We start from the raw sequence: 16,205 nt of genomic DNA, 5'->3' as shown, positions 1-16,205 counted from the left end.
GGTAACTGTAAATTCCACATCTGCCTAACACATGAACTAAAAGCGTAACAGTCCTTGTGTCTGAAAACAGTTGAGGCCAACAACTGAATTCTTTTCATCAGTACACCCAAATCAGCAGAATGCATGGCTAAGATTGTGGAGTCAAAATGTTTTCCGAGGTAAAGCTGTATGGCTTAAGATTTCCACTTAACCAATATACACTGTAAAACACTAAGGAAATTGCTTGTGCATTTCACCTGCAGCCGTGAGAAGCCCTAGCATGGTTCATCAGTAAGATATTTGCATTTTCCAAAGCCCATTTAAAATGGGGATATCAATCTAAAGCACTCAACTGAAAGAATATCTGTATATGCTAGAATTGAAATCAGCCCAAAGCAGGTATTTTTCGGCTTCATGAAAATAGCAATCATACTTTGCCCAATCGAGCTGACACAGTTTGACTTGTGGCTGCTAAAAATAAATTAAGCTAAGTAAGGCTGCAAAAAGACTCAATGGATAAGGCAAGAGTCGCAACAACTTTTGCTATTTCTCACCAAAGATTCATAGGCTTTCTAAGAAACAACGTTCCTAATAAATCTAGCTATTTTCGCTGCCTCATATGCTTTCCAAGCTTGTTCCAAACCATGACAGAGCATCGTCCTGTCAAACATCATGCTAGTCGTCTACACCAGAAAGGTATCCAAATGATATGCAGTCGGGTTACAGATCTGATTTAACATGCTTCAATCAGTCAATTTAGCTTTTTTTCGACCGTGGCCAAAACCAGAAACCATTTTCTTTATTTGGCTCTAAAAGAGACTAACATGCTGAATTCAAATTTATTTCATTTTCAAAAAGATCGCTCCTCCTAACTGGCTATGTAAAATAGTGGCAAATGATTGGGACTGCAATAAATGAGCAACAGGAAGTAGCCTTGTGTTGAATAATATGTCAAAGTTTTAGATACTCACTAAACAGTAAGCCAGGAAAACAAATCTTTAAAATTAACATACTAGAATCTAACCATTTTCTTGTGTACTGCACATCCTATCTGAGCTACTTTGGTCTACAACTTGTTTGGCACTTTGAATATACGGATTCTTTTGAAAACGGAATCATTAATGATTGATTTAATGCAGGTGCCAGAATAGTTTCTTGTACCTTTAGATGCCTTGTACACAACAGTGCCACATGATTGCGTACCTCTTGTGGAGCATGTACGACTGAAAAAAGGGAGAAATGTGCTTGCTAGTGAGTTAAGTTAGTGACAGTGAGAACTGTAATTGCTATCCCAAGCATTTGGCATAGGGGACAAAGGAACATTACAGTTTATTGCCAAGTATTTTAAGGGCAATGCAGTGAATAAAACAACCATCTGGTTTAGTAACAAGTTGTGTATTGCCATTGACGTCCCCGCACGCTGCTTGTTGACATATCCGGCATTGCAAACAAATCTGACAAGATACTGCGAATAGTTCAATGGAGACAAGTAAAAAATGGGTTTATGCCCAAGGGAAATTAGTCCAAGAGGACAACTAGATGACAGCTTGGAATAGAACAGCCTAATTCCATTGAATTATCGTGCTGAATTATTAGAAACTAAGGATGATTACTACCTAAACAAATTTCAGGCGCCAATGAGCTGAAGATTTGTTGATAGGGAGAACAATAATTTACTTGCAGTGTTAAGACCTAATGCCTGGTCAGGTGAGTACAAGAGTAATAGGTTGCAACTGAGAAAGAGGCATCGCTTACGGCATCCATAAGCTTTTACAATATCAGCAGAGAAACCACTTAGCATAACGCTCAAGTAGGTCTTACAGGTCTGAATTGCTTTACTGGGCCTAGCAATTTATAACCAGCGTAAGATGATATCTCCTACAAGACCAGAGACAACGTTAACAACATATGAACTGATAATCAGTGTGAATTAACATGTTAAAGCAGAGACTTCTTGGTCAACCTCTTACACTATACCTAGTGAAAAAGAGAACACCTATACCACAAAAGACATTTCTCATTACAGACTAAGCAGCATGGAGTACAAGCTAGCAGCTCTTATTAAAAGGGACAATGTTCACTGTACCAACTTATGATGTGGGAAAGACCATTCCTAAAGAGGAAGCGTTGCTACCCAATTCACATAAGGTATAATCATCATTTGACAGGACGAATAGTACACCCAAAACAGTATTGCCTGATCACTTAAATTTTACCAAAATAAAACAGCCACTATGATAGGGGACATCAGTCTCTTCCTCGAACTTCTGATCAGAGTGAGTCTTGTATAATTAAACATATTGCTCTCTGCAAATTTTTACTTCTAACCACCATGACAAAAGATTTATTATATCGTACTGAAAAGTTGTTGCGTGTACCCAAGTTACGACTGTCGTGTAATGACCTCTGTTAAATCAAGGGTAACAGCTCACAGTGCCTTTAATATGTAACCAGTGTAAGGTGACTTCAGTTACACTGTAAGAAGCGTTACCCCAATGGATATTTACTTCAAACCAATGTGAGAGGACTCTTGCACCATAAATAGTGTCACTCATACATCCTTCAACATGGAGCCAAAACTTGGAGGACGTTTGTTACATCAGACTTCGAGACAAACCTACAAAGGGCACCCATACTTGTACCACTGCTGGTTCGTCACTAACATGTAGTAAGACAAAAGTCCAGCATGAGCAGGAGGGTTGATGTGAAGTTGAAATTGTGCAGCTTTGTTGACAGAGAGTGAGAAAAAAGTAAGAGTCCAGTGCACAGGACAAACCAGGAGCAAAAGGCAATGGTGAAACTTTTATGGTCACGCAAGCAAGTCTCATTCAGCCACCCAATAGCAGTGAGATGGCTAACCAGGATCCATAGCTCCCACAGTGCCACATCGAAGATGGAATCCAAGGTTCAATGCTCCTCACGGTGGTGCCATCCAGCATTCACACCTCCCACTGTGTCACTAAACCAACAGCGGTCAGGGCTTAGAGATTTAACAGCACATGTGACTGGAGTTCAGGGAATGATCTCTTGGAGCAACACAGGTGAGGTGGAAGGGATTTGAATCAGAACACATAGATCTTTTTGTAACAAGTAAGGGGGTGTCTAGCATTCAGTATCCCTACCCAGATAATAGGGACAATGTGGGGGTGTTCTCCATGCAATGCTCTTACAAAGATCAAAGGAGCATCTGCCACGCAGACCACTTGACACTATCATTCAGAACACTCACTGTGCTAGTAGAAAGGAGGGTGAGCTATCACTCAGAGCTCCTATGGCAATAATGAGGTCGATTCACACACTCACAACTCATACGGATTATAGGGTGAGGTTAAGGGGTGTGGGGTCGGTTTAGCGGTTCCGGCACTCTTAGTTCCGACAGTAACACCACAGAAACAGCATTCAACATGCATTGCTCCCACACAAACAATATAGAAACTGTTCTAGTGTTTAGAGTCTCTCTGTCAGATTAGGCTGTGCTGGCACATTTCGAGCTTTCAATTACGTTGTAGAGGGGGGCAATGTGCAGGAGCTCTAATGGAAGGAGAGAGAAGAGGGCTAGAGTTTGAAGGTCCCCCAGTCAGACCAGGTAGATTGAGTTTGCGACTGGGAGAGAGGCATTAAAAGATCTTGCTGACACACAAGGAAAAAATTGTGATGCAGAGAGCTCCTAAATGGACACTCGAGGGGTGCTTCATGTTCAAAACTCCCATAAAGACACATGAGAGGGAGTGGTCAAATGTTCCAAACACCCACAGTGACGCCAGAGGAGGTCCAGCATCCAAGCTCCACTGGTAAATTAGGTGAGGCGCTGGTTTTAACGTCCGCCATTTAGTTGTCCACTTTCTTAAGTCGCTTCTGTTTTTCCTGTTCAAAATCCAAAGTTCACCTTTCCTCTTTCTTGGATACTTTAGATGAGTGCCAGGCAGTCGATCTGTGATCACGAGAAATTGAGAGAGAGAAAGGTAAAATGAGTGCGTGAAGAAATAAAGAAAAGCGAGTGAGACGGGCATTTCCAGACAGAACAAATGGAAGGTGGCTTGATACCATAATTCAGAAGAGCAAGAGCATAGAAAAACCTCAACATTCAAACACCAAACCCTGCAAAGATGTTCAATAATCCCAATCCACTACTCCAAAAGTATGGCCACTGAGGAGTTTCTCTCGATACAAGAAGCAAAAGCCATAGACACATACCGTTCTGAGAGTAATAAAGTTAACTATCTGTAACAAAACTAGCTACTTACCTGTAATAATAGTTTTGTAGTGTAGACTCTTCAAGATTCACATACTGTGCATATTCCGCCATCTAGTGGTTGGAGTCTGAAAGTGCTTTTTTTTCTTTTTCCGTTGGATGGTTTAAAACTCGATGCCTGTGGTCACGCTACAACCCACCGTGTGTACGTGCAAGCTCTCAGATTATGTTTCCCTCCTTTGGCTTTGAGATTGTGTTTGATTGTTGAATAAATCTAATATTGCTTGTATGTGTTTATTGAACAGAGAGTGCAGGGACAGCAAGTAACCTTTAAAAGGCGTTTCGGTGTTTGTAACACCGAAACGCGTAGATCTCGCTTTAACCCTGTGAAATGGTCTTTTGATTAAAAACCAAGAGCTGTGGAAACTACTGGCTGGGCGCCTCGTTTTTCCTTCGTGTGAAGGATAGTGATGAATATATATATATATATATATATATATATATATATATATATATATATATATATATATATATATATATATATATATATACACATATATATAGATATAAACAAACACACACACACACATTTATATCTATAAAATATTTATTTTCTTTTTTCCCCAGCTATACTTGTTTTTTTTAACAACATTGCTGTATATATTTCCTTTGGATTAGTATAATAAGCATTGTAATTTATGTGTTAAGCTTTTACAATTCGTTATTTATTGGTTTGTTTATGAGCTATGTTGGTAGCTCATTGTGACGGTGTTAAGACAGGTCACATTGTTATAATTGGACAGATGTAGCACATCTGCTATTGTTTAGTTCTTATATAGTACTATGTACTACTGTAAGAGGAGATGTATAGCCTTTCGCTATCTGTTAGCCCCTATCAGGACTTATGTACTATGTTTATTTAGGGACTATGTTATGCGTCTTATTTGTTCCTTTTTCATATTGCTACTTTTTACTCCTTCACAGGGGAAGAGGGAAGGCCGTATGTGAATCTAGAAGAGTCTATGGTACAAAAGGAAAATGCTACTTACCAGTATGCATCTGTTCTTGGCATGTAGAGCTGTAGGGTTGTATACTGTAGCATAGATCGCCATCTGGTGTTGGGCTCCGATATTTCCACTTTATTAATGTAGAAGTTTTGTAGTCAAGAGATAGGTGAATCCTCCTTTGGTTAGTGGTGCGCATAGGCATCAACTCCATCTCCAGATTGTTTTTGCCATAAAGGATGATGATGGAGTTAGTTAGAAATAGAAATATGTCCATGTGTAATGTATCTAAGTAAGATATTACTGCAACAGATAACAGGTATCCGGGGAGGCAGGTGGGGGTATACAACTCTACAGCTCTACATGCCAAGAACAGATGCATACTGGTAAGTAGCATTTTCCGTTCGAGGCATATGAGCTGTAGATTGTATACTGTAGCATAGACTATACAGCAGTGTTGCCTTTGAAACAGTGTTTTAGTACAGCCTGGCCCACGCTAGCTTGTTGTTTTGCTTGCACATCTACACAGTAATGTTTAGTGAATGTGTGTGGCGTAGACCATGTTGCCGCTTTACAAAAGTTATCTATGGGGATAGTTCCTAAGAATGCCATAGATGCCCCTATTTTGCGTGTGGAATGCGCCTTAGGGGGAATTGATATAGTATGTTTTGCTTTTTGATAACAGATTTGAATGGTTTTAACAATCCATCTTTATGTGGTGGTGAGAACGCTACAAAAAGTTGTTTAGTTTTCCTGAAACCTTTTGTTCTGTCAATGTAGTAAAGAATAGCTCTTTTAACGTCAAGCGTACGAAGAGCCCGTTCTGCTACTGAGTCAGGTTGAGGAAAAAAGACTGGGAGCTCAACTGACTGGTTAAGGTGAAAGGGAGAGACTACTTTAGGTAGGAATTTAGGGGTTGTCCTAAGAACCACTTTGTTGTGATGGATTTGCAAAAATGGTTCTTGTATGGTTAATGCCTGGTGTTCACTCACTCTCCTGAGAGATGTGATGGCCACAAGAAAAGCTACTTTCCATGCGAGAAATTGCAACTCACATTTGTGTAAAGGTTCAAATGGGGGACCCATGAGCCTGGTAAGGACACTGTTCAGATTGGAGAGGGCGGAATTCTGGGAGGAATTATCCTTTTAAGACCTTCCATAAATGCTTTAATGGCAGGAACCCTAAACAATGACAATTGTTGCCTGTTTTGCAGGTAAGCTGCTATGCAGCAAGATGTAATCTTATGGAGGTGTATGCCAGATTACATCTTCGTAGATGTAGGAGATAACAAATAATGTTTTGAATGTAAGCATCTAATGGGTTGATTACGTTGTTATTGCAGTAAATGACAAATCATTTCCATTTAGCTGCATAGCAAGCTCTAGTAGTAGGACGTCTAGCCTCCTTGATAACATTCATGCAGTCTGGTGAGAGGTTCAGATATCCAAACTTTAAGACTTCAGGAACCAGATCGCTAGGTTCAGTTGAGCTGGATCTGGATGGTTTATGTCTCCATGGTTCTGCGTGAGAAGCTTTGGTGAAAGGTGGAACTCTTGGTGTGGTTCTACTGAGAGTTCCAGCAGTGTTGTGAAATAGGGTTGGCTGGCCCAAGTTGGAGCAACCAGGATCATTGTGAGAAACTGTTGTTTCAGTATGCAAACTAGTAGCAGAATGAGTGCGAGAGGTGGAAAAGCATACGCAAATCTGTCTGACCAGTTCATCCATATCGTATTGCCCTTGGACAGTGGGTGTGGATACCTGGAGGCGAAGTTTGGGCATTTTGTGTTTAATGTGTGGCAAACAGATCTATGTCTGGATGGCCCCACATTTGAAAGAAGGTATGAACAACATTTGGATGAAGTTCCCACTCGTGAATCTGTTGTAGCCGACGACTGAGCAGATCTGCTATTTGATTGTGTCCCTGGTAAATGCTCTGCTAAGAGGTATATTTTTTGAGGAATGGCCCATCTCCATATGCTTTGAGCTAGCTGTGAAAATTGTAGGGAGTGTGTCCCCCCCCCTGTTTTTGTATGTAGTAAATTGCTGTCATGTTTGCCCGGATGAGGACAGCTTTGCCTATGAGGTGTACCTGAAAGGACTTGAGAGCGAGAAATATGGCCAGTAACTCCAGATGATTGATGTGGAGGAGTTTCTGTTGAGGGGTCCATATACTCTTAATGGTATGGGTTAAGAGACGAGCTTCCCAGCCGGTGAGCGAAGCGTCTGCTGTTAGCACTATCTGTGGAACTGGGTCCAGGAAAGGCCGCCCTCTGGAAAGATTTTGTGTTCCACCACTGCAGAGAGCAATGTGTGCGGCTGTCCACCAACACCAGATCTGTGAGTTGTCCCTGGGCCTGATTCCACTGATGTGCCAAGCATTCCTGTAATGGACGCATTTGAAGTCTTGAGTAAGGCACAATTAACCACATCGGTGCTCGATGAGGTCCGCTCCTGCGCTGAGTTTTTTAAAAACCCATTATTCATGACGAGCTGGGCTCGTCATGAGCGTGCTGGGAGGCTACTGCATGACGAGCCCAGCTCGTCATGAGCGTCGAAGGGGTTAAAATGCAAGAGGCAACATCCCTATGAGCTGCATAAAAACTCGAGCTGGTAGTGATTTTTGAGGTTGAAATTTTGTTATGAGAGCTAGCATAGTGGCTATCCTGGCAGGATTGGGAAATGCTAATGCTTTGGAAGAATTTATTGTTGCTACTAAATTCGGTTGGATGTGGGATGGTTGAAGATGGGACTTGGCAAGGTTTATTGTAAACCCTAAGTCATGCAGCAGCTGGATTGTCTTGTGCGTTTGTTGTAGACAATTTATGTCTGACTTGGCTTTTATAAGCCAGTCATCCAGGTAAGGAAACACATGAATATGTTGCCTTCTTAAGTGGGCTGCTACCACTGCGAGGCATTTTGTGAATATTGTGGGCGCTGTTGTCACTCCTAATGGAAGGACTTTGAACTGGTAGTGTTGACCGACCACTACAAACCGTAGATATTTCCTGTGAACAGGGTGAATCGGTATGTGAAAGTAGGTGTCCTAAAGTGGCAAGGAAATCGCCTTGTTGGAGCAGTGGAAGAACCTGTTGCAGATGTGGAAGTGGTCAGATTTTAGGTACAGGTTTAAGGGCCTGAGGTCTAGTATTGGCCTGAGAGTACAGCCTTTGTTTGGAATGAGAAAAGTATAGGGAATATACCCCTGCATCTTGACAATGTAGAGGCACTGGTTCTATATCGTGTTTTTGTAGGGGAGATGGAACTTCCTGCTTTAAAAGGGTGGGATGTTCTGTGGACATAAGCCGTTGTCTGGGTGGTATGTGTCGAGGGGTAGAGGTGAGTTCCAGGCAGTAACTATACTGGATAATTTGTCTCACCGACCTGTGTGTGGTGATGTAGTTCCAGACAGGCAGGAACTGTGATAGTCTTCCTCAGACCGGCGTGGAATGGTCTGGAGGAAGCGGAGGGAAGTCATTGTTTGGTAGTGGGGGAGGTTCGGTTGTAGTTACCCCGAACTCTCCCTTTATTATTTCCTCTGTACCCACCCCTAAAATATCCTCAGTTGGGGGATGTTTGTATAGGGTTTTTAAAGGAGGAAGTTGTAGCCTCTGTGGTAATATTTTTGGATCCGCCCCTATAGAAGGAGCGACGAAAGGACCCCGTGTAGTCTGAAACTGTAATGCTCCCATAGATTTAGCAGTCTCAGTGTCCTTTTTCATTTTTTCTAGAGCTGTGTCTACAGCTGGCACAAAGAGTTGTTCCTGATCAAACGATTGATTTAAAATAGTTGTTTGAACTTCCAGTTTAAATCCGGAAATGTGAAACCATGCATGTCTACGGAGTAAGACACTGGTGTTAACAGATCTAGCTGCAGTGTCTGCTGCATCAAGGGCACATTTAATGGAGGCATTTGTAATTAACTTGCCCTCTTCGACCAGATCATTTGCCTTGGCCTTGTATTGGTCAGGTAAGTGTTGAATAAGGGTTTCTAGCTCATCGTCGTTAGCCCTGTCATATCTGGGGAGCGTGTGCATTGGCTATCCTCCAATGATTAGCTGCTTGGGAAGCAACACGTTTTCCTGCTGCATCAGTGAGTTTAGATTCCTTATCTGGGGGGTGTGGTGCATCGCCAGACGTTTGGGAATTAGCCTGTTTTCTAGCATTGGAGACTACCAAGGAGTCTAATGGGAGTTGTGCCTTGATGTACATGGGATCTTTAGGGGCAGGTCTATATTTTTTCTCAATTCAGGGATTGAGAATCCTGGCCGTGACGGGATCTTTAAATATGTCGGGTGCGTGTTTAATTACCCCTTTAAGCATGGGTAATGTATGTATGATCTTATGGGACTGAGCAAAAGTGTCCATTAAAAAATCCTCCTCCATGGGGTCAGAATATAGTGAAACGCCATGGTATTGAGCAGCCCTATTATTAAGCTGGTTAAAACCTATGTTGTCGTCTGGGGGTAATGGTTTAGATGGGTATGCATCTGGATCAGGGATGGCTGGAGGATCTGCAGGATCGTCGTAATCAGACCAGGTATCCTGTGGAGTGGTAGTGTTATCATTAGGGTCATCCAAGGGATAATTACCATGTCTGTCCCCATGCCCTAAATCATCCTCATCTAGAAGTGATAAGGGTGAGCTTGGAGACAATCTAGGAGATTGTGTAGGAGAGTGTATAGGAGATGCAGGAAGAATAGGAGAAGAGGGTGTTATAGGCGATGTTGCAAAGTCGCTATTCTTAGCAGGCAACTCAGGTGTGTGTGAGGTAGCAATCTTCCTTTTTTTCTGAAATAGTGATAATATGGCCTGTTTTAGGGTCCACCTTTAATGTTTTTTGCTTTGGGTCGGCAGGATCTGGTCTAAAGAGTTCACCCTGGTCGTCTGCTCTCGGTGCCTATTTTTTCGGTTACGAGAGTGGCTTTAATTTGGTGTCTGGAACCTTAGATTGAGTTTTATGCTCCGAGAGTTTTGAAGGTGGCGAGGAGTCAGAACTTTTCTTCGGAGTCTAAGATTTCCGGTGCTTGTCTGGTTCCGAGGCCTTATAGTCTTTTGGTGCCGAAGCCTTTTTGGCTGGAATGGGGTGTATCCCTGATTTCGGCACTGAAGGTGGTTTAAGGATAGCAATGTGCGGCTTGCTTGGTCCCGAGCTGCCGGAAGGCTTTTCTTTTTTCTTCAGAGCCGGGCCCGAAGGCGGGCTTCTGAAGCTTTCTTCTGGTCTCGACTAGGGCCTGCAGGCGAAGTCTTGACTAGAGCCTTTTGCTTGTCTGGTTGGGCAGGATTAGGGGCTTTTGTACTCACTCGTTGCCCTGGCGTGATGTCATCGGATCCAGAGTCATCCTCTTCGGAGACGATCTCCAGTTCCTCGGAATCCTCTGCAACATCAGGGCCTTCATCGAAGATGTCATCCTGCACCGGTGCAGCTTGTTGAGCCATGACGTGACATTGAGCCCGGCGACCACAGATGGTCTTCTTTGAATGGAAAGAAGCACAGGCTTGACAAGCCTTCTCTTCGTGTTCTGGTAACAGGCAAAGGTTGCACACCTTGTGATGTTCAGTGTGTGGAAATTTAGTGCCACACTGGGGGCATTTTTTTTAAAAGGCGTGGATAGGCCCAACGGCCAGCGTCGACAGCCGGAGTTGAGAAATATAAGTTAGCGCGTCAAAGGCACGCAAACGAGACAATACCATCAAAGATGATATGTTGTGCGTCGAAAAAAGTTTAGAAAATACGGTGCAGAGCCAGAGCGCAGCAAGTTTCATACGAACCCGATGGCAGAAAAAAAACAATCTGGAGATAGAGTCGATGCCCATGCGCACTACTAACCAAAGGAGGAGTCACCTATCTTGTGACTGCAAAACGTCTACAATGATAAAGTGCAAACACCCGAGCCCAACACCAGATGGCGATGGTTGTATGTCTAAACAACTACTGCCTAAACCACGGCTTCCTTAACCACGAAAGCCTAACCATGAGATTTTCTCAACTACTACCTTTTTTAACACGACTTCCTAAACCACGAAATGAAAAATCTCGTGTTTGGCCAGGAGATGGCACTATTGTAATTACAATACTTCTTGCGTGAACCACTCGTAAAAAATAAACTGATCTAAATCTTTTTTGAATCTTTTTTATTTTTTTTACAACGCATACCATTAGCTTTTTTTATTTTATCCTTTTTTGGGGGTGGGGGGGGGGGGAACACCCCCCCCCCTAATGTTCCCTTAATTCTGAGGAGTGTAGTGGAGAGACTCATGGTTCAGGGAAGTCGTGCTTAAGGAAAGTCGTGGTTTTGAAAGTCGTGGTTCCGGCTTCGTTGTTCAGGTAAGTCGTTATAAAATTATCGTTGTTAAGGATGTTTCCCGATGGCGATCTATGCTACAGTATACAATCTACAGATCATATGCCTCAAATCTATTGTTACAGGTAAGTAACTAGTTTCGATTTGCAGCAGACGTCTTCTAGATTCACATACTGTGCATAGATTGTATAGCGGTATTCAGTGATAGTGGAGGAGGAAGTGAAGTGTATTTACTCTCTACAGGGTAATATAAAACAAAAAATGGTGTTGTGTACCAATTGTTGTCTTTGAGAGAATATATGTCCTCCGGTCGTGTGCATATAGTAGGCTTGCAAACAACTCTACTTAAATGAGTATACACATATATATACACTTAGGCCTATTTGCATTAATGCATGGGGTAACCATTTATAGCCTTGACTCCGAAGAACGCTTTATTATGGTCGTCCGTTAGTGGTTAACCGTATGTATATTGAAACAAAGTTGTATTTTGTAGGCCCATTCATCATGATATTTAATATGGACTTTACCAACCACAATTTTCTGTTTGTATATCGCTTGAAATTTTTGGATGCTATGGGCCGGCTTTAATGCTTTGTGTAGATATAACTTAAGGGTAGTTCGGGGTGTCTGGTTGCTTGAAGTGTGTATGCATCCTTTTTTTGATCATTTCTTTGGGTAGCGACATCAAAAGCTAAGTGTATGCTGCCTACGTGTTGAAGTCGGCTCTTTCTTTCCCCGGTTTATGGTATTGCAGAACGTGGACTGTTCTGTGTTCTAAAGGTGGATAACGGTAAGACAGCAGGTGTGGTTGGCATGCTTGGTAGCACAGGCTTTTATTTGACGTGTGCAATGCTTGAAATGTGGCTCATTCTGTAGGTCCTACAAAACTAGCCCGTTCATGCTATCCATTACTGTAATCAAGACGGTCTGCTTATAGATTAAAAAAAATGTTTTAAAATGAAGATATATATATATATATATATATATATATATATATATATTTTCTTCACCAAGTTAATCCCGTTACCGAAGGCACTCCTTGAAACAGCCGGTGCGAGTTTCAGGGACGGGCTTTCCCTGCTGATTAATTTTTCACCAAGAAAACAATTAAACTCGCACTCCACCAGGGAGATAATTTATAGCAGGTTTATACTGCTGATCGCTGGAGGGTGCCTGTTTGCACAGGGTGGTCACTCCTTGACCACAAGGGAGATTCTTCAGTCGTCTTCTGTAAGGAGATCGTCGAAGGTCCAGAGTTTTGTTTCAAGTTTCAGTTCAGGATAAATCTAAAGTCTCTAGACTCTGCTCCTACCTATATACTAATCTGGTGGGCTGGATTACCTGCTAGGTCCCTCCTATGGGTGGGACCAGGGAAGGGGGTGGTTACACCCCTTTCCCTTTGTCCAGTTTCGCGCCAGAGCTGGGGCTGGAGTGCCCCAGCAACTGGTTTGAACCGGGCAATGAATGGGACACTTTGTGTGCCCCAGGCAGTGTCTCATTTCATTCAGCCCTCCCTGTCTCAATACACTATGGCCTGTCTGGGGTGGTGCTAGCACCTCCCAAGACAGGAAACCTATTGTCCAAGCCTCCATCGCTGGAAGGACTCGCAGCAGCAGGAGGTCAGACTTGTGTCTGTGGCAGCAGCATCCATTTTTTGATGCGGAGGCTCTGGTTAACTTTAACAGGGATTAAAAGGAACAACATGTCTTCTCCCTCTCGAAGGGTGGAATGCTACCCCCATCGTCAGAACTGGCGAGGGGGTAGCATTCCAAAGCGTATGACACCTTACACGGCATGTTTTGATAAAGCCAAACCAAAGTTAGCAATAACCGCGAGGATTATAATACACTTAAGAGTATATGGTATGGCTATATCATAGAACAGCTATAAGGACATGGTTCCGAAAGCTGCAGACAGGCTCAGCTCATGCTAGAGCACCATCTCACACAAAACCAAGCACTCTGCCTTCAGGATTGTTAAGGCCTGCCATAGGAGTGACTTATAGGTGCATATGTGTCTATATATAATGGTAGGTATAGGAATACTATACCTAAGCAAGGGGTGATTACATGACCTTGCCACAGCTGAGTGATCAGCCAGTTGTGTCAGTTTGGAGGGCCAGCCAGGGGTGGCAAAAGATATGCTGCAGCCCCTGGTAGGCCTTGGGTGCACCTATGCCCTGGGTACCTATGGTACACTGTACAGGGACTCACAAGGGTGACCCAACATCCAATTAGGTATGTACCTAAAGTACATGTATTCCATTTTACAGTGAGAGCAGATAGCCTGGGGCCCTGATTTGCAGGATCCCAGGCCAACTAAGTTGAAAACCAGCTAAACACTAGGCAAAAACATCTGGGGTAACCATAGTCAGGTATCCACCGTCCTACTGTGACCATTTTTCTTGCAGCCATTCCTGGAATGGTCTCATGTGGAGCCGTACATTTGGGACCAGATGTATGCAGGAGGCCATCATGCCCATGATCTTGCTCGCTGTCCTCACTGTCAGAGCGCGCCCCTTCTGGTAGAGGCGCGTCTCCTTCAGCAGGGCCATTGTTCTCTTGTCGCTGGGGAACACTCTGCTCTGTATGGGGTTTAATCTCTGCTCCTAGGAAGATTTTACCTTGCTCTGGTTCAATTGAGGATTTCCCCCAGTGAATGGAGAATCCCAGGTCTGCCAGTGTACTTGTCACGCGCTGTGCGTGTTCTTTGCTTGTCCTGTGTGAACTTGCCTTTATTAGCCAGTAGTCCAGGTAAGGGTATACATGTATCTCTTCCCTCTTTAGGTGCGTTGCCACTGCTGCGAGGCACTTTGTGAAGACCCTTGGAGCGGACTTTTGTCCGAATGCTAGGGCTGTGAACTGGAAGTGATTATTGTTGAAGGTAAATCTCAATAGATGCTTGTCCTGCCTGTTCATTGGGATGTGCAGGTAGCCATCTTTGAGGACTATGGTGGCCATGAAGTCTCCGTCTCTTATCTGAGGAATGACCTCTTGTAGGGACGTCATCTTCAACTTTTGTGTCTTTATGTACTTGTTTAGGAACCTTAGGTCCAGGATGGGTCTCAGTGTTTCGTACACCTTTGGTACCAGGATGTAGGTAAAGTACACTCCCTTGTTCCTTTCTCTGTATGGTACTGGTTCGATGGCCTCCCTTTGGAGGAGTTTCTTCGCTTCCTTTTGAAGTAGCTCTAGCTCCTTTGCTGACAGCGCCCTTATTTTGGGTTTCCTGTTTGGCGGTGTCTTTTCCAGTTATATGCAGTATCTGAACTGTATGATGTTGAGTATCCATTTGTCTGTGGTTATCTACTTCCCTTCCCGGAAGAAATGACTTAGCCTGCCTCATACTGGTGTTACATGTTCGTTGATGTTCTGGCCGTGTAACCCTGTGTTGGTCTTGTTGTGCTCCATCCTGGCAGGAGTTTTGTGGGTGGGCACGTATTGCGTGACGGAGTCACTTAGAGGTGGATTGTTGGCCCCCTCTTATTTTGTCCATGTCCGTTCGCCCTCCCGCAAAAGGACTGGCCCCTTTGCTGGTAGTGCCAGGTTTGTTTTTGATGTCCTTGTGTTTGGCTCTCTCCCTGGTGGGACTGCTGGAAGGTCTGGTGTGACGTTCCTGGTTGGTTTCCCCCTCTTCCGTTCGGTCTTCGCGACAGAGTACCCCTTTTCGTCCCCCTGAATTGTAAGGCCCCCATGGATCTTGCAGTTTTGTTTTCTTTTTTGAGCATCCACCGGCGCCCCAAACAATGTCTCCCCATTGAACGGGGTGTTCAGAATGTTGTGCTGCACCTCTGGTTTGAAGCCTAAAATCCTGACCAGGCGTGCCTTTTCTCCGTGATTCCCAACATCATCAGCCTGCTGGACGTCCAGGGCTGTTTTGAGGAAAGAATTTGCCACATTTTCCCCCTCTTCCACAAGGTGTGAAGCTCTTTGTTGGTACTCGTCTGGGAGCTGCTTGAGCAGCTGTCCGATCTCGTCCAGAATTTGGTACTGGTGCCTGTTCAGCAGTGCGTTCTAGTTTGCCATGCTCCAGTGCATGGCTGCATTTCTTTCTATCTTCCTCCCTGTTAGGTCCATCCTCCTGCTTTCCTTGTCTGGTGGTGGCCCTGATGTTGTTGGCACATTTGCTCTCTTCCTGGCGGTCGCCGCAATAATGGAGTCCGCCGTAACTGATCCTCGGATGTAGGGAAGGTCCTTAGAGGAGTGTTTATACTTCTTCTCCGTCCTCGGCGTCATTTATCTGCATGTTGCCGGTTCCTTGAACGCCTCTTTCTCCTGGGCCATGACACTCTACAGCATGGGGAGGCACTGGCTCCTAGTGTGTGGGGAGCAGGGTCTCCAAGAGGAAGTCTGCCTTCGTTTTTTCTTCATCCAGCTTGACTCCAAAAGCTGTTGCCGCGTTCTTGATGGCCATATTGTAGGCCACAATGTCATCTGGCGGGGAAGGCCTCGAAGGGTATGTGTCCACGGCTTCTTCTGGGCTTTCGTGTCGAAGTCCTGCCACTCCAGGTCCTGTGTCCCAGAGTATATTGAGCCGAGGACCGTCCCCTGATCGTCGTCGCCCTCCTCCTCGAAGTAGAAGGCATCTTCCTCTGGATTTTCCAGAATCTCGGGGCTTTTAGACGGCCCTTCGGCGTGGAAGTCCTCCTCCTCATCTATTTTGACGACCAGTGTCTTTGGTTTAGACGGAAGTGAGAATTTCTTCATTTTCTCGTTGAACTCCTTT

General features: G+C 44.0%; 1 protein-coding gene across 1 annotated transcript in view; it reads right to left on the bottom strand.

Moving 5' to 3' along the window:
• Positions 1 to 1,628: 1,628 nt before the first annotated feature.
• LOC144768630 (serine/threonine-protein kinase NLK2-like) overlaps positions 1,629 to 16,205 on the bottom strand; it is a 329,305-nt gene continuing 314,728 nt past the window's right edge. Inside the window, exon 11 of the mRNA XM_078652439.1 lies at positions 1,629 to 3,910. Coding sequence (XP_078508565.1) covers positions 3,862 to 3,910 — 49 coding nt within the window. The 3' untranslated portion in view covers positions 1,629 to 3,861. The remainder of the gene's footprint in view (positions 3,911 to 16,205) is intronic.

The sequence above is a fragment of the Lissotriton helveticus genome, chromosome 7 (genome assembly GCF_964261635.1).
Source record: "Lissotriton helveticus chromosome 7, aLisHel1.1, whole genome shotgun sequence".
NCBI lineage: Eukaryota > Metazoa > Chordata > Amphibia > Caudata > Salamandridae > Lissotriton > Lissotriton helveticus.
The sequence above is the reverse complement of the archived record's forward strand: the minus strand, read 5'-3'. Positions and strand labels throughout refer to the sequence as shown.